This window comes from Psammomys obesus, unplaced genomic scaffold (genome assembly GCF_907164565.1).
Source record: "Psammomys obesus unplaced genomic scaffold, mPsaObe1.curated_primary_1811, whole genome shotgun sequence".
NCBI lineage: Eukaryota > Metazoa > Chordata > Mammalia > Rodentia > Muridae > Psammomys > Psammomys obesus.
The window spans coordinates 5,066,864-5,085,536 of NW_026588752.1; the positions used below are offsets into that span (position 1 = coordinate 5,066,864).

Consider the following 18,673-nt stretch of genomic DNA (forward strand, 5'->3'; position numbering starts at 1 on the left):
TTGCCATGCAAGCGCGATAGCCTGCGTTTGGTTCCTGACATACATGAGAGAGAGAGGTGGCTTTCCAGAGTTGTCGTCTGGCCTCCACATGCACACTAATATGCATGTACTCATGTCCACATGCGTGCACACTAAATAAAGAGTTAAACTAAGAAATAAATAAGATAGAGTTTAAAGAAAGAAGGAAAACCTTCCAGATTAGTCACTAAATATTTTGTTGTTGGACCCCACCCCTCCACTTCCAGCCCTTGTGTACATGTTTCTTGGGGATTATATACTTTATGGTTTGCTTTTTTCCCTTTTAAACTTAGAAGTGTTTCTCCCTGTCAGTAATCAGATGCTGTTTTGTACTATGAGAGCCATCTCTCTAGCCCACTAGTCCTGTAACACTGTTTTCTCACTCTTTGCAGTTTTCTGGTCTCCTCTTTATGTGCCTGGTGCTAAAGCTCGTAGCTTTTTCTGAACCTTTGACAAGCAAGCATCTCTAGTTAGGAACCCTCCATTTATAAACATTGTTTGTCCATCATCTTTATGATAAGGCTTTTCGAAGTTGAGTATTTGATATGCTATAGAGTTGCCTGACACGTTTTAAAATGACAGTCACCGTTGAGGGTGCTGTGCACTTGAGGTGATGACATTTAGTATTCTGACTCTACCTTTACCCATTCAAGACCTGTCTGTGTCCCTTTTAAAAAGACAGCTTGTTTTTGTTTTGTGTAGCACAGGCACATCTCCTTGTGCTTTCTTTCAGGTTCTAATTGATACTTACATACCTTATTCCTTTGTGCCCTCCTCTTGTGTTGATTTTCCGTTTTCATCAGTGAGTGGACTGTGAGGATGGAAGTCTCTTATTTGTGTGGAGAATTTGGGCCACATGTAGTTAGTTCATCCAGTGAGTTCTGCTCTGCTTTTTCATAACTGAGCTGTAATGTGAATTAAATTTGTGTTGGTGAGGGAAAATGGTATTTTTCCTTATGTCTCTTAATTATCTCTTCTATTCCTTCTCCATTAACTACCATGGGCCAGTGTGGAAAGGACTGCTTAATCCTGAAGAGGCAGTTCTTCTTTCTTAGAAGGTTTTAGGATTTGAAGGAATTAGGCAAAACAACCCACTTACTTTTTATAAAACAACCTTTTTGATAGTCTTATACGCCGTGCTTTCTGCAGAGTACTCTGGGCTAGAGTACAGAGAATGTGAAGCTGGATGCTTGGTTCCTGTGCCATGTAGATAGCAGGATGTAGCCTATGTGATCTTTTCTAATGGCTGTTGGCCACACAGAGTATCATGATAGAAGGCTCTATCCAGGCCAGCCAGATTTGGGATCCTAAATTGTTCCTCACTGTAAATACATCTCCCAGGAGTAAAGCTGTCCTGTAAGTTAAATACCCGATTAAAACTAAAAAGGGCCTAAGACTTAGAATCCGAAGGAACTGCGATGGTTCGATTTCGGTCATCTGAATGTTCCTGTTTTACAGATGAAAAAATTAAGGCCAAGGTCAAGAGGTTCATCCCTGCCTGCCCTGTGACTAGTTAGGCACAGGATTAGAAACAAATTTCCAACTGCCGCAGTTGTTTTGCTTCTGAATTAACATAGATTGAACCCTGGAGAGAGATAGTGTCTCCACAGGTCATGACCTGTTATGGTATAGCACTGGTGGTAGAGTCCGGGCTTCATCACCAGGAAATTCTAGTGCCCCAGGCCTGGAATTCTTTTGGTCTTCTTCCCGTGCCTTAAAAGAAGTCAGATCAAAAGAAACAGGAGAAGTGTTCTAAATACTTTTGCAAGTAGGGTTTACTATTGACAGCAAGTGTTCAGATCTGGGGCTGTGTCTTCCCAATGATACCAGCACGGGACTATTACCTGCTCATTTCACCTCACCTAATTCTGCTTCCAGGTGTGCTCTGGTTGGTGAATGTGCTGCCTTTGGCATTGTCATTACTGGTGTATGTCCCTTAACTTTCCATTCATCAAGTAGAGAGGTACTGGAAGGATTCCAAGAGCAAGTGGGTGAAGCTGCCGACTGAATACAGCCAAGCCTTTCCATGAAACCTGCTCTTCTTGGCTTTTTTCCAGCAGTGCTGGGCTGCCAGGGGAGAAATGCTTTGGCTTTACAAATGGTCTAGCCATAGTGTAGGCTAGTAATGGCTCATCTTTCCATTAGAAAGAATGAGTATTTCTGGTCCTTAAATTATTTACATTTTTTTTTCATTTTATATGTATTAGATCATACTGTTTTTATACACCTTATATAAATTTGTGGTTTTATATATTCCACTGCCTAGAAAACAATTGAAAGTGTTTGTTTAACTGACCTGTCAGGTCAGACAGATACAGCAGTTGCTGGAGCACTGCTAGAGCAGCTGTGTGTAGCCTTTGTGTGAGCAAGAGGCACATTGTTTTTTTTTATTCGTAAGTGTTGTTCTTGTTTAAGTTTGGTTCATGTTTCAGTTTATGTGCATTTTACCAGTATATTCTGATCATATTGCTTATAATACTTTTTCTTGAGACAGTCTTCTGTCTGGCTTTGTCTCTGATTCTCCTGCCTCAGCTTCCCAGATACTAGGACCATGGGTGTGGCCTATCATACCCAGTTGCTTCTTAATGCATCTTAAGTTCTGAATGAAAAAAATGTTTCTAAGGTAAAAAAATGTTTGTGGCTATGAGTGGTGGTACATGTCTTTAAGCCCAGCACTCAGTAGGCAGAGGCAGGTGGATCTCTGTGAGTTTGAGGCCAGCTTGGTCTTTGTAGCAAGTCCAGGATAGCCAGGGCTGCACATAGAAAACCTTTCTCTTGGGGGTGGGGAGGGGAGGAAGGAAGGGAGGGAGAGAGGGAGGGAGGGAGAGAGAGAGAGAGAGAGAGAGAGAGAGAGAGAGAGAAAGAATGAAAGAAAGAGAAAAAGAAAAGAAAGAAAGTAAGTTTGTGATTTCCTGGGATAGTTTGAAAATAACTGTCTCTTAATGGTATTTCTAACAGGTAGTGAGCCCTAAGAGTAAGTGCTCTCATCCTAATGTTTCTCATGGTTGTCAGAGCATGTCTTACAATCAGATGCAATGATCCCAGCTCTTCTCTTGCTGCTAGCTTGTATGTAAGCTTCTCCCTATCAGGCATTCTCAGAACTCTTTCCTTTTTATTATTATTGTAGGCAAACTTTGGAAAGAAACCATATTTAATGTAATTTGACCCTAAAGCCTCAGAATAATCAGGTGGGTGGACTTAGGCAACATTCATGGACTTTTTGTGTGGCAGCTCCAGTCTGGAATTCTTTATGAATGTGTTTTAAAAATTTTTTTAAAAGGTTTATCTATTTAATTTATGTATATGAATGCTTTGTTTTCATGCATACCAGAAAAGGGACTCAGATTCCATTGGAAATGGTTGTGAGCCACCATGTGGTTGCTGGGAATTGAACTCAGGACCTCTGGAAGAGCAGACAGTACTCTTAACCTCTGAGCTCTCTCTCCAGCCCAGGTTTGTTTTTTTTTTTTTTTTTTTTTTTTAATCTTTTATCTTCACACAGCCCTTAGAGGAGGTGTTTTTCATTTCTGTGGTATACCAGAGCATAGAAAGTTTTTAAGTAAATTGCCCAAGGAAGGTCAGATAGGTAGCAAGTGGCATAAGCCACCATTCAGACCAAGCTCATACCCAAAGCTCACAGACTTGATTACAAGGAGTTACTGCTTCTGTAAATGGCATCTTACTTGGGGTGTGCTAATAAGATTTGTTGTGCCCCCTAAATCAGGCATTATACTGCCATTGTCCCAGTGGTTATAGTTTGCCAAGTCTTTGTGGACAGAGCCAGTGTCTCTCTTCAGTAGTACTCATTTTAGTCTAGTGTGCTTAGAGGACATAGTTCTGTGAAGCGGGAAAATGACAGGCCTCGTAGTGTAGGATAGTGTCTTTGGATTGGGCATATAGTACTTAAGAGTGAGATTTGAGCTAATCCGTTAATGTTCCAGAGCTTTCTAGGCAACCCTTTGCTTGTCTATGAAGTAATACGTAGTTTATTGCTGAAAGTCATACTTGGTGTTTCTGTATGTTTTCTGGGCACACTTTCTCCCAGTGCTCTGCTATGTGGTTTTAAGTGTATATAATATTATGAGGAAAACTGAAGTCCACCTTTGAAAAAATAACATGTCTTACTGAAATTATATCATACTTAGCACTTGTCACAGGAAGCATTCCACATGGCCATGCTGAGTCTTTCATGGCAGCACGTATCTCATTGTCCTCTCTTTCTCTTGCTGATCACCTGGTCATTAGTTGTGTAGCTTTGGACATATCTATCTGGCATTTCGTTGGAATGGGACCCTCCTTTGAGTAATTATTTTGAGTGGTCCTCTGGAAATGAAGTCAGAGTTCATTTGTTATGGCACGGTTGGCTTCATGAGTGGTTATCTGTGCAAGCAATATTCATTCCGAGGAGCTCTTAGGAATCCTGTTAGACATCCTTTGAGAATCTAATAATGTATCTGTTCCCTCAAAGAACAAACTGACAAAAAAGGAAAACACTACCACACAAAACAGGTGTCAATACTCACCTACTCTGTCCTGTCCCTGCTGATGGTTCAGGTTGTTTCTGCCATTGTTGGTGCTATCACTGATGTGGCTTCTGTGTGGAAAAAATGCCTAGCTGTGCTTCAGTTCTCCAGAGGACCAAGAAGACAGATCTGTGGCATACCACTATTGTAGAGTGTGCCCTGAAAAGGGGCCTCCTTTGCAGTGGCCCACCTGAATGTATATCCATGCCATTGTGCCTTAAATCTTCTAGTTTTGGGATTTCTGTGTTTTACCTTTTTGTTGGTTTATTATCTTTTTGATATGGATCTTGCTTGATGAGTTAGGAGAGGAAGGTGAATGAATCCAAGAGGAACTGGGATGGTGTCTTGGTAGTGCAGTGGAGAGAATCTTTGTGCTTTTTTTGGATCCCAGAGCTTGTTTTATTACTATTTTGATAGCTGTTATATCATACAAGTTGAAAATAGTATTTGTTCTCCATTAAAAAAAAATACTGAGGAGGCTTTTTGCAACCAGAGGTACTCACTGAGGATAATGGGTTAGTATTTTGTTGCCCAGGTGTTTTATTTTTCGTTTTTTTGTTTGTTTGTTTGTCTTGTTTTGTTTTTGGCAGGGGGTGTGTCTAGGCTAGGACATATGGAGTCTGGCACTTTGTTGGATTTGTTGGGTTAGGATGTAAGGCGGGGAACATTTGCTGTATGTATAACCAGATGTAAGGTGGGGAACATTTGCTCTATGTATGACCAGAGACTGTGTTGTGATCAAACACAAAATTGCCATCTTGTAAAAATCAACACTAAAGTGTCTTCAACTTTTTTTTTTTAGCATGACTAGGTGAACTGCCTGTTGATTACTATCTAGTAACTGAGAATCTTGAAAAAGTTTATTATCTTATACTAAATATTGTTTGCATGAATGGTATATGTATGTGTTGGTGTGAGTGTGGCTTACAGATACATGTTACTGGGTCCAGCTTTGACATTGGTGCTGAGATCTGAACTCAGATCTCCAGTGCATGTGCAGCCAGCACTTGACTGGCTGAGTCGTCTTCCCATCCCTGCTTCCAAGGTTTAGAAGACAGAAAGAGGACAGTTGCTTTTCCCAGTGCACCCAGATGTTGTGCTGGTGTGGCCTGGCTTCAGTGACACTTTCTCCAGGGCTGACATAAGCTATTGTTCCTGGAGGCTTCTTAAAGTAGTGATGTCTTGGAGTGGTCATTTATTTAGTTCCCTTCCCAAACACTAACCACTTTCAATGTGAGAGAACGGTTTGTGAGAGGCAGGATCTGGTTTGGTACTCAAGTCAGATTCAACATGGATCAGTACTGGTGAGGCAGCTAACTCTAGTGCTCAGTGCTTTCCCTCTCTGCGATGGTGTCTGTTAGTGCAGAAGAGGCATGGTTCACCCTTCCTTCCATTGTTTTAAGTGCAGCCAGTTGATGATGTGCAGTCCAGGATCGGAGCAGCTTTTGCCAAGTGGCTGGATAATTCTCAGTTTGTTACAAGTGCCCTTGTGTTGGTGAACAAAGTTTGTATGGGTGTTCTCCTTGGCCTACAGGCCCTTCCCTCATTAGGTCTCCTACCTCAGTTGTGCAGGCTCAGGTCTTATGCTTGGGTTTCTCACCTTCCCTCTTGTGCTCATTCTTCACTCATGGGGGTGCAGTTTACATATTTTTATTCTCTTAGTGAAGGGAGACATTGCCTGATGATGAGCAGATTTTTGAATGTCTGCCTGGCACACCTGATCACAGTGCTTCTTCATGGCAAGAGGATAGAACTGTGAAGCGCTAGTTAGTAGATTCTACTGTAATTAACTTCTATTTTCTGAGATTCGACTTGAATTAAGTACTTGAAGGGGATCTGTTTGGAAGGACAGATTAAAAGCACATTTTACTATGTGGGCTACTAGTGAATGAGAAGAATATCAACATTCTACAAGCTTTATTTTGTTGATAGATAAATTTGCCATCACTGAAAGTTCCTTTTTGCTTTGGATTTTACTCAGTTTCAGTAGCAGATTTAAACTAAATCTGATAAAACTTGAGTTGATAATAAAGCTAAGTTTCTTAGCTTATTAATAAGTAAATGTTAGGAAGTTAAAAGGATAAGTGACTTTGTTAATGGATTTAGACATCTTAATTTTATTGTTTGATATTTGAGCACTGGTGCTAAGCAGTGTATCACCCTAGATTTGGGACCATAGATAATTCAATCAACAGAGAATGGATACAGAATTCAAGAAATCAAGGAATTCCATTGATCAAGGAATCCTTGAATCAAGGATTCAAGGAATCCAGAAATCAAGACTCTCTAAAAGTGAATGTAAAGCTGCAGCTGTGGCCATTGATTTCTACCTGATCTGTCACTCCTTTTAAGATGGGACAAGGTACTTGAGGTGAACAATGATATCTCCTTGGAGGCTTATGTCCATTTCTTTGGCCTTCACTACTAGCTCTGATCTAACTGAGAGTGGGCTGGTGCGGTAAATTGAGGTGATGTCAGATACTCAAGTTGTGGCCTCCTTAGTTTAGATTCCTTTTAATTGTAGACTTAGGACTTTAGCTTCTAGCTTTCAAAATGTGCAGTGAGTTCCTTTGAACTGGATGTCTGTATGTGCTGTCCACAAGCTTAGACTTTTCTGGGATTCTTACCTTTGGGGAATGGAAGCCATGCTGAAACTGTCAACTTGCTAAGGAGAAGAGTTGAAAAAAATTTCTTGAAGAAAGCTACATGTAGTAGTGTATGCAAGGCTGAGGTGGGAGGATTGTGAGTTCAAAGTCAGCCTAGGCAGTACAGCAAGAGTATATTTTAGTAATTTAAAAAGAAAGAAAGAAGGCCAGGTGGTTTTTGGCCCATGCCTTTAATCCCAGTACTCAAGGAGCAGAGGTAGGTGGATCTCTGAGATTGAATCTAGCCTGGTCTAGAGAGTGAGTGAGTTCCAGGACAGCCAGGGGTATACAGTGAACCCTTTCTCAAATAAAGCAAAAACAAATACAAAATTAGACTAGAAAGATGGCTCAGCCACTAAAGACTAGGCTCACCACCAAAAATAAAAAGAAAGAGGTGGTGGTAACAGGAAGAGAGAGGAAGGAATAAGTTTTCTAAAGAGACTTGTCAGAGTGTTTCCAAATACATTACCCCTAGAAATCAGCCAGTTAGAAAGTGCCCAGACTCTAATCAGGCAAATACTAACCTAGCTGACCAGATATACATACTTGATTTTTGCCTTGGTAAGATGGGTTTTAGAATGGTGTCAGGAATTTTTTTTTTAATTTATTTTATTTTTTATTTAAAAGATCAGGTCAGGTATACTTTCAGAATCATAGAGAGTCTTGTGCTCTCTTTGTTTAGTGCAGGGGCATATGATAGCACAGGTCCCTTCCCATACCCCACATACTACCTGCTTTGGTTTTTGGTGCTGTATTCTAATTAGGTTGGAAGCTTCCAGCCAACATTGATTTTTGTTTTTGTTTGTCAAGTTCAAGTATATTAAGGAGCAAGTTCCTCGGGGAATAGGAAAAATCTCTCTTTACATTCTCAAGTGGGCTGACTCATAGCAGACACTGGCAAATACTGGTCATCAGTGAGGGTAGATTGATTGTGGGTGAATGAATGCATGTGCTTTGAAATATTTGGTCAGAAGTAGAGAAATTTAGAAATTGGAAGTTTTGCCTCTGAGAGTTTTTGTTACTGTTTTTCAAATTATAGGCCTTTATAAATAGTATTTCAGGGCCAGTGAGATGGCTCAGCTGCAAAGCACTTTCCATCAGTCTGTTACGGCCTGAGGTGTGTAATAAAACAAAGTCTGAGTAGTGGTTGCTACATGAATTAATAGCATGGTGTGCTGCGTAGTGAGGATAGGTATTCTGTTTGTCTTTTGAGTTTCAGATGACAGTTGAAGGAGTCTTGTTAGGATCAGGGATGCCCTTTTGTATACTTAGGTCTCCTGAACTTGAGTTTGAGCCCCTTTCCCGGGTTTGATGAAAGATTGTGTTTTGAGTACCTAGTACAAAGGTTGCAGCAAAAATGGATTCATTTTCAGAAAGGTGAGAAGGCTTAGGTACACAAAGCACGCACTCTTTACCCCAAACTCTCCCCCCTGTGACATAAACATATTTGTTGACATTTAGTCACACTGGCTTTTGGCTTATAGACATTTTGGCATTTGGGGGCATATAGGCATTTCAGCAGAATAGAGTCAGTTGGAGTCAGTTATGTTACATGTGGATTAGTTTGTAATCTAGACTTTTAGAGCTAAAAGAAATTAGAGCTAAAAGAGATGTAGTGACCCTCACCTTGCAGGCAAAGAGATTGACGTCCACAGAAGGAATATACATTATAGAGTGAGCTTAACGGCTACTACCTGAGTCTGCTAGTGACTTCTTAGGTAGAACTTCAAGTTTGCGTTGGTGGGGTAAAACTTGGGACCTAGAACATTTAGTGCAATTCTCTTCCATTGAGCTTAGTAGTAATTTTTTTGAGTGCAACTTTGATCCCTGGAGGTCTTCCCTGCTCAAGACTGTTCTTCCCAATCTAAACATCAAACAGAGTATGATACCAGACATGAAGAGTAAGCATTAGACAACGGGAAGAATATTTTAGTTCTGTGAAAAAGCAGAGGTGGGCAACTTGAGCACCCCATTTCTTTACTACTCAAGGGGACCAGATACTCTTTTAGACACTATTTTGGGTACTCCCACGTGTACTCAAGGATGTTGTTGCTAATTGAACCTGAGGAAACTGGCTCAGCTCTGTGTGTGGCTGGCCTCTGGAGGGAGAGGTTGGAGTCCCTCCTTCCTGACTTTGCCTTAATCTACCCTATAGTTGGTTTTATTTTACCTTAGTTTAAAAAAAAAAAACTCATTAGCGAAAATGTTCACCATGTGTAACAATGGGTGATAGAACCATGATTGGGAGGTTGGCAGTGTGCTCAGTTTTCCCTCTCCTCACTGTGACCTGTCTCGCTGGGTCATTTTAATGCAGAGTCTACATATTTTATCCTTTCATTGCTAGCATTTCTACTTTGCATTTTGAACTAGTTGAAACTTAGTTAAAATCTGATGAGGAACCTGAGAGAAAAAAAAGCACTTACGGAGTAATTAAACGTTAGTTAAAGAAGCTCCCCATGGTCTTCAGCTTAGGGTCTTTGCTGTGTAGGACTGGCTGGTTCTGGACAGGGCTGTGGCGAAGTGAGAGGGGAGAAAAGTGCTGCCTCTTGTGAGGTGGTGGTTAGGACACAGATGATCTAGTTAGCCCTCTGTCCAACTTTTTGAGTGAGACATGGCCTTTCACAGTTCTGACAATGAACTCTGATAATGAGCTTTCTTTTATAGCTGGAGGGAGGGTTTCACAGGGAATCACACCTTGGCACCAGTGGGTCAGCCAAAATTTCTAAAATCTGATTTTTCATGCATGATTCTTTTATGGCAGTTGATTGTTCCTGTTTTTATTTCAGATGGGAATGACTGGTAACACAAGTCCATTTGGACAACCGTTTAGTCAAACTGGAGGACAGCAGATGGGAGCCACTGGAGTGAACCCCCAGTTATCCAGCAAACAGAGCATGGTCAATAGTTTGCCTGCTTTTCCTACAGATATCAAGAATACTTCAGTCACCAATGTGCCAAATATGGTAAGTTGCCCTGGATTTTCTGTGCTGTGGATCTCGGTGGGTGCTTTGGCATATGGATTTTATGTGCTTGCAGTGAAGAGGTGTAACTGAGAGTGTGCCATTGGTGATAGAAACTAACACCACATCCTGAGAACATCTCTCTAAATGAGCCTTTTACTTTCTGTTATGGGATAGCAACAAGAGTGGTAGAGAAGCTTGAGTTAGCTGCTCCTCCCAAGTTCCCTTTCGTAGATGGAGACTATCATGATTGTGAATTATTTTGCCTTTCTTTCCAAAACTCTTGAGTATCAGCAAGACTGACTTGCTGTTTGTTAGTTAGTTGAAGCTGTCAGTAGAAGCTTGATTTCTGTTACAGTTAAACAAAAGAATTACAAGAATTACATTATACTGATGAGACAGGTGTTAGGTAGACTTTAATAGATGATTTAATATCTTCATTCTTAAGAGTTCCCAGCTGTAACAGGAATCTATAACCTAACCAGACAATGGGAGTATTAATGGAAGTGTCTCCTTTTGCCCAGATCAGAATCTATTAATTTAGAACAGTGAGGACTAGTGTTTCCAGGCCTTGGTAGCACTGCTGAAGGCATAGTGTGCAGGTGGTGCCTGGCCAACCCTCAGGCCATCACTTCTCTTCTTCCTTACGTTTATTGATGACAGTGGGCCTCCCATACTTCCATGTACTCACTGACCATGCTCTTTAGAAAGTTGTCTTTTGTCATTGACGTACAGGGAATTCCTGAGTATTCTTTATCATTTTCTCCCCTCCCCCTTCGTAAGTTCTTTTCTAATCTTAGTATGTGCCAAAAAGAAGAGAATAACAGTGCTCACAGCGTGCAGTCGTCTGAGGCAAGTGTTGAGGCCTTTTCTCCATTAGTGTACAATCAGAAAATGGGAACAGTGAGGTATCCTGGTAAGACGTTGTAACACCCCCCATCCCCCAAACAGTAAAACCTGCCTGTTTTCAAAACCACTGATGATTTTTCTTCTGCTCTTTGTTCTTATGACAATTCCCATAGCTCTCCTAGTCTGCTACTTCCCTTTCAGTAGTTTTTGGTTGCCAGGGTTGTGAGAGCAGTGCTAGCCTCTGGGATCTTGGATTCACATTCACGTGCCTGGCCTCTCTCATGTTTTGTTTTCAGTTCTCCCTGAGAAGATAGTGGCGTGAACTCCAGGGCCAGCTGCACTGCCTGCTTGGTAGCCAGGCACACATTCAGACTTCATGAAAACATTTTATTTTTTCCATGGTGTTCTATATTTTATACACAGGGAATCCCTGACCTAATGTTTTCCTTCCTTTCCTCTTTTAAGTTTCTTTCTGGCTTCTTGTCTTCCCATCTCTACTACTACTCTAGAGTGACAAAATCCCTGTACGTTAGCTTCCTCTGCCAGCCTTGGCTGCTACTTTGGAGACCTAAACTTGCTAGGTGTGGTGGCCAAGGGTTGCACAGAGGGACTAGGCAGAGGGCCTTGCTTCTCCCCTTCAGGACTACAGCAGGGCTCCTTTCAGCCCTAGCAGAGACCCATGTTCTCCTGCAGGGCTACCTGGCACCTTGGTAACATCTGGCAGTAACCTTACCCTGGCCACGCTATCCATAGCCCTTCCTTCCTTTTGACTGTTAAAATCCATTATCTCCAGGCACTGACAAAATAAGTTCCTTCAAGTACAGCTGTTTTTGATGGGGACTCCTAGTTTGAAGAATGGTCAGGAGGCACAATAGCAGTGTGTCTCATTCTTTTGTTTTCTGGAATTCAGTCAATACCACTTTCCTCAACTCTCTCAAGATCACAGTAAACTAAAAAAAAAAAAAAACATTTTTGTTTATAGAAGCTGTAGTACTCACTCAGGCCACCTTTCTTATAAAGGCTCATGTGGACTTTACAAAAAGATTCGTAGATGCTTTTGGGAAGTAAACTGTGTCCTTTGCCCGTACTATTTATTCTGGAGGCGCATGGTAGGCCATAGCCATGTGCCCATGAACAGCCTTCAGTGGAATATTGGAAGTGGGACTGATAAAGAGGTCAAGTCACAGGCTGCATGGCATCTTTTTCAGTGTGTATCTGTTTACTTTATCCCTGCAGTGGCTCCTTGATAGGCGACATTAACAGCTCCCATTTGATGGTGAGGAAATTGAGGTTCTTAGGGAGTCTGGCTTGTTCATGGCCACGTGGCTTCCTTTGTGCAGAGCTCTTTTTAATTCTACCCAGATGTGTTAGCAGCCCTGAGCTCCCTGAGAATGGCCTTCCTCGCCTGTGCTTACAGTTTGTTTGCAATTCCTTGACTGTGTTTTGTGATCTTTCTTGAATTCTCTCAGTTACCTGGTGTCTTAAAATGACAGATTTTCACATAGCAAGGAAACATTGTTACAGAAACTACATCTGTTACCTTAAAAAAGGAAAATACTTAATGGCTTTTTCCTTTTTTTGGAGGGTAGGAGATGATATACTTTGAGAGTTGGTTTGGTTTCGTTTGGTTTTCTATTTCTATGATAAAGGATCGAAAGCAACTTGGTGAGAAAAGGCTAAAGCCTTTTTGGCTTATGTTTCTACATCATTGTCCATTATTGAGAGAAGCCAAGATGTAAACTCAAGGCAGGAACCTTGGGGTCAGAAACTGAAGTAGAGACCATGGAAGAATGCTGCTTACTGGCTTAATCCTCATGGCTTGCTCAGTGTGCTATTTTAAAAAAACAACGGTCCACATGGCTAAGGTAGCACCATTCACAACAGGGTTGGACCCTTCACATCAATCGGTAATCAAAAAAATACTCGCACAGATTTGCCTACAGGCCAGTCTTGTGTAGGCATTCTCTCATTTGAGGTGCCCTTTTTTCAGAAAGACCTGGACTTGTGTCAAAAGTTAACAAACAACTAGCTAGCACAAGAGGTAATTTTCAGGAGATGATTGATTGACTTTGGTAGCAAACAGTTGATTAGGGACACTGATGGGGCAACTGAAGCTTCATAGTCACAAGCCAAGGGTTTCTTTTTCTCTCTTCCTGTATGGCTTGATCATTTCTGTCTGCTGTTGAGAATGGAAAGACACACACTCTTTTGTATGTCACTTTTGCCGGGCTCTGCTATGGGCCCAGGTATGGGAGGAAAGCCTAGAGAGGAGTTGTGAGGGAGTGCTAGCTTGGTCTTCAGTGGTAAACAATTAGAAAACCCCAACCGCCTGTGTACCACGCAGTAGTTGAGATGGACACAAAGACCTTCTTAGGTGGAATCATCAGAAAAGGCCTCTTCAAGGCAAGGAGATTTGAAGGGATGCCACCTTCCTAAACTGTGGCCCTTTAATACAGTTTCTTATGTTCCCCCTCTAGCCATAAAATTATTTTTGTTCCTACTTCATAACTGCAATTTTGTTACTGTTATGAATCATAATATAAATATTTGTGTTTTCCAGTGGTCTTAGGTGACCCCTGTGAAACGGTTGTTAGAGCAAATGGTGGGTTGCTTTTCTAGGGTGATAGAAAGACGTTGCCTCTTGTAGGAATGGTGATGGAAAGCCAGTACTTTTGAATGGTGACTCTTAGGAAGGGGCAAGTAGGAGCACATGAACAAAACGGAGGGCCAGGCAAGAATCATCTTGGAGTTTGGGTGGAGAGATGGCTCAGCAGTTAGGAGCATTGGCTCAGTGCGGAGTTTTAATTCTCAGCACCCTTGTGGTGCCTCACAACCATCTGTAACTCCAGTTTCAGGGTATCTGACGCCCTGTTCTGGCCTCCGTGGGCACCGGGGATGCATATGGTGCACAGATATATATGCAGGCAAAGCATATATATATATATACACACTAAAGCTGGTGTGAGGGTAGGGTTGTCACTTTGCGGGGAAATAAGCTGTGGTTTTTGTCTTTGTTTTTAAGTCATTCAAAGCTTTTTTTCAAGCTTCTTTTTGGAGTCTGAAGAAACTAGTGGCCTGGATGTGGTTGGTCATAATGGGTTATCTACTGAGAAGTTTCCTGGTGGGGAATCCTTTTCAGAGCTGGAAGTGGGGAACAGGCTTGAGGGAGGGAACAAAGGCATAGGCACAAGTAACTGTACTCTGCATCCCAAGAGAGGATGCAAGGTATGAATCAATAGGCCAGCTGCTGGTCATCACATGACACAGTGTCGTGACAGCTTTATGATATGGCCCAGGAAGAACATCTTACAGATCCCTAGCTAGGAACAAGAAGGGAAAAGAGCTGGCAAAGGAGATGGTAAGGAAATGATTCACTGCTCGTGGAGAAAGGGGCCTTTGTAGCATGGATGTGGTGTCAGCTGAGATTAAGAGGAGGCCAAAGACTACCATCAAAACATGAAAACCAGACCGAGAAGGTCCATTCTTTGCTAATGAATTCATGGGACTTGCACTCTTGAAGACCTGGGATCACCTCTCTGTGACTATCGCCCAGTGCTTTGGTGCTGGGAGCTCCAAAGTGTTAGAAACTAGAGACCCTTGTAGAAATAGAGTCCATTCTTGAGGATATATCCAAGAGGAAATAGTCATGTTCTTAAATATTCAGATATCTCTCATTGTAGCTCTGCCTCTGGTCTTTATATAAATTTTTCAGATTTGTTTGTAATGAAAACATTACTAATGTGAATACCATTTTGTGATTCTCAGAAGCAGTTTTTTGTTTGCAGGAAGATGCTTCGGTAATCAGGATGCATATTAGATTGAGTCACATATTTAATTACAGATAATATACTGTTACACGTGTCTATAAACTAATAAATTGAAGTACTATAAATTAAACATACTATAGAATGTTCTAGGACATTTTATGTGGGCCTAAAGATTTTTAAAATATTTATAATTTATTGACAAAGGAAATGTTTTTTTCATTGGTGAAGACTCTGTTCCTAATCAGTATTTTGGTTTTAAAGTATGTGGGGGTGCCCTTTCCCTGAGGAAGAGATGTGTGTACAGGAACAGGATGTTGCTCTCCATTTAAAAAAAGAAAAGAAAAAAAAAAAAAAGCCGAATCCTGGTGGCATTTTGCCTAAAGCTTTGGAATGGGCTTGCAGACATTCCCATAGAACATTCTTAGGCAGAGAATGTTTAAGAAATAGAGGAGCCTCATCTCTGTGGCCCAGCGTGTCTCTGCAGGGTTACTTTCAGATAGGAAATTCCTATATTTGGGTATTTTAAATAAGAAAGATTTAAATAAAACAACGCTTTAGAGAGTTTAGCATTCTTAATGGTGTAATGTAGTAGATTCATCAGGTGTGCTGCTTAGCTTATTTAAAATTGCTTATGAGAATGATGTTATACTTTGTTTTGTGCATGAGAATTTTCAGATAGAGGTTTGGAGAAGGCCCAGACAGTTGCTGATAGACTTCTATCTCTAAATGGGAGGAGAATGTGGCTGGCCAGAGGATTTTTCAGACAGAGGAGAGTTGTAGCCCTGTCTTCTGTGTCCTGCCAGCATATCTCAGTTAACACAGTGATGCTGGCAGCATGTGAGTAGTTAACCATGGATACTGGACATTCTTGCCTTGTGTCCTTTAGTAAGCAGCTGTGCATCTCATTGTGCATGTCAGTGATGGGACATTCTTATGTTGTCCACAAGATTCAGAATCCTCCAGACAAGACATCTCTGCTTCTGTGGTCAGTGTGAAACTTGAGAGTGTTTCTTGCTTAGTTTCCCAGCTTATGGTATCTAAGCCCCTCTCATGTAATTCAGATACTTCTCAAATAGATGGCCATGTAATCATTTCTTTTATATTAGTTATATGTGGGACCCCTTTAGAAGAACTGATCTGAAACAAAGTATATGACAGCCATTGTCCACTAAGATGTTGGCCAAATGGCCAGCTGTGCTCTTTGCAGCAGGCTTGCCTTACTTTCCTCAGCTTTTATTTACCATGTTTCTGTTTTCTTTCTCTTGGGTCTGGTTGATGGTTTGGGCATTGGGAATAAACCAGCATGGAAAGCTAGTGTTTCCTCTGTGAGTACAGTTGACCTGCATCTGTGGATCCAATATATCTTAGCCTTGTAATTGTGTCTGTATGTACCATATGCTAAGTTTTTCTTGTCTTTATTCTCTAATAAATATGGTATAACAACATAACAGCTATTTAGTTAGCATTTTCATTGTATCTGGTTTAAGTAATATGGAGGTGATATGCATAATCATGTCCAAACTTCAGTCTGTGGGCCATGTGTATCCTGGGACAGGCTTGAATCTCCAACCACTTTTTAGATGCCAAAATTGAGTCACAGTGTCAAAAGTTGAATATCTTTTCTTAAAGAATATAGGAGATGTACATTGGTCTATTCCCTTCTTACCACATGATTTTCTTCTAGTTAATAGTTGTAGTGGTTTTGTTTTGACATACTATGTAGCACAAGCTGGCCTTGAACTCCTCCCTGCCTCAGGCTTCTGAGGACAGATTTCAGGCCTGTGCCACAATGCTGGGCCTTGATAACTGTGGATATTTAATGAACACTTTCTATTTAATGCCTCAGCTTTGCATTCCCAGTGGTTGCAGGGTCCTGAAGGGAATCAGAGCAAGCAACATTGCAGAGTGCTGTGCCCTGGCTCCCTCAGTGTTGGCTTTGGAATAATTTTCTGATTCTAAATGAAGTTACAGAAGATTGTGTTTTTAGATGGTTGGAAGTGTGTTTAAGAAGCACGAGCATGTAATGTTTGAGGGTAGCTAGATCTCAAGAGCTGCTTCAGAGTCGGAGCTCACTGCATGCGACTGCTTGGGCTTGGAGGTATGTGGAGGGAGAGAACTGATTCTTTCTTGGTCCTTTCTCAATGTTTGAGACATGAAATTTTTTGAAGACCTTGCCTATTCTTGAACATTTACTAGAAATAACTTACTTTTGGTATGCCAAGATAAGCTTGGTTATATATATTCATTGTCCATATCTGAGTATGTTCTTAGGATAGAATTGGGTTTTTTAAACTTCATCCTTTTAAGACCCCTTTTCATTCAAGAAATGTTCACGTGACCTCCTGGCAATGTAGGTGTATAAAATATGCATGCAAGGCATTTTTCTGATAACATAAAAGCATAAACTTAACTTTAGACCATTTTAGGGTATATGTAAAGTCTTACCATTTATTAAAATGAAAGTTAATTTCCTTTGAAAGAGATAAATGTATTTGCTTATTTTTACATAAAATTTAAACTTGCTTAAGTGTTTGAATCTGCAGGGTGTAAAGCATCTTCATTGATTTTTCTTGTTGATATTTTTTCTCTTATAATTGTCAATGCTGAAAATGCTGCTTTGTGTAAATATGTACTACAAAATGGTAAAAATATGTATGGGCCATTTTGGAAATTCTTAGTCTCAAGTCATATTTTAATTTGCTAATTTTTTTTAAATTATAGCTAAAGTAATTGATTTTGTTTTAAAAATCAAACATCCTGATACACTGAAGCTGGAGAGATGTCTTAGAGGTTTGATTGTTCTTCCAGAGAACCTTGGGTTCAGTTCCCTAGTGGTGGCTCACAACTCCCTGTAACTCAGATAGGTCCAAAGGGTGGGAAGATGTCTCCAGACCTTCTCAGGCACCAGGCACACGATGGTACATAGACACACACCCAGACAAAAACCCATGCACATAAGATGGAATAAAATAAAATAGGTTTTGATCCACTGTTATTGAGGGATGACTAAAGAGAAATATCTAAAAACCTTTGTTTTCTCTAGTTAACCATTCTGTTTTTTGAAGAACAGAAGTTTATATGTGTAGTAAATGTGCAGTCTTGAACCTGAGGTATTCCAGGCAATGTTTGTTGGTGTTGAGTCTGCATGAAGATATGTGCAAAGTACAGACATTATGTTCAGAGCTGAGGTTACTACAGTGGGGTCATGTAATGTGATAGAGTGAGCACTGCCAGCCAAACCTCAGGATTGTTGTCCATTTGATTTTGAATTATTTTGGTCATTGGATGTTCAGAAACATTTTTATGCTGTAAAGTGTTCTCAGCACCCAAACTTAGGTATGTGGTTTCTTGTGGGATAGAATATAGAGTATATAGGAAATAATAGATTAGGGTGATTACTCAGAAGCAAGCCTGGCACGGTGGCTGGTGCCTTTAATTTCAGCACTTGGGATACAGAGGCAGGCAGATCTCTGTGAGTTCAAGGCCAGCCTGGTCTACAGCGCAAGTTCCAGGACACCTGAGGCTGTTACACAGTGAAACCCTATCTTAAAACTAAACAAACAAAAAAACCTAAAACAAAACAAAACAAAAAAACTTTAAGCAAAGCTAATGGTCCTAATAAAAATTCATGGTAGAATCTTTATAAAGAATTAAGGAATACTAGCATTTTGCCCGTAAGGGCAGTTTGGTAGATTGATGGTTTGGGGTATTAAATTATGGTGATACACTAGGGGCGAGGTGGTGCATGCCTGTCATCCCAGAGGCAGAGGCAGGTGGCTGTCTGTGAGTTAAAGGCCAGCCTGGTCAACAAAGGGAGTCCAGGACAGCCAAGGTTCCACAGAGGAACCCTGTCTTGGGGGGGGGGGGGGGAGGAGACACCAAAATTATGTTGATAAACAGCACATGTGTTT

The 18,673-nt window shown here is 41.0% G+C and overlaps 1 protein-coding gene across 1 annotated transcript in view; it reads left to right on the forward strand.

The window, feature by feature from the left end:
* Crebbp (CREB binding protein) overlaps positions 1–18,673 on the forward strand; it is a 137,494-nt gene that overhangs the window by 55,991 nt on the left and 62,830 nt on the right. The window contains exon 3 of the mRNA XM_055604468.1: positions 9,973–10,149. Within this exon, the coding sequence (XP_055460443.1) occupies positions 9,973–10,149 (177 nt within the window). The remainder of the gene's footprint in view (positions 1–9,972; positions 10,150–18,673) is intronic.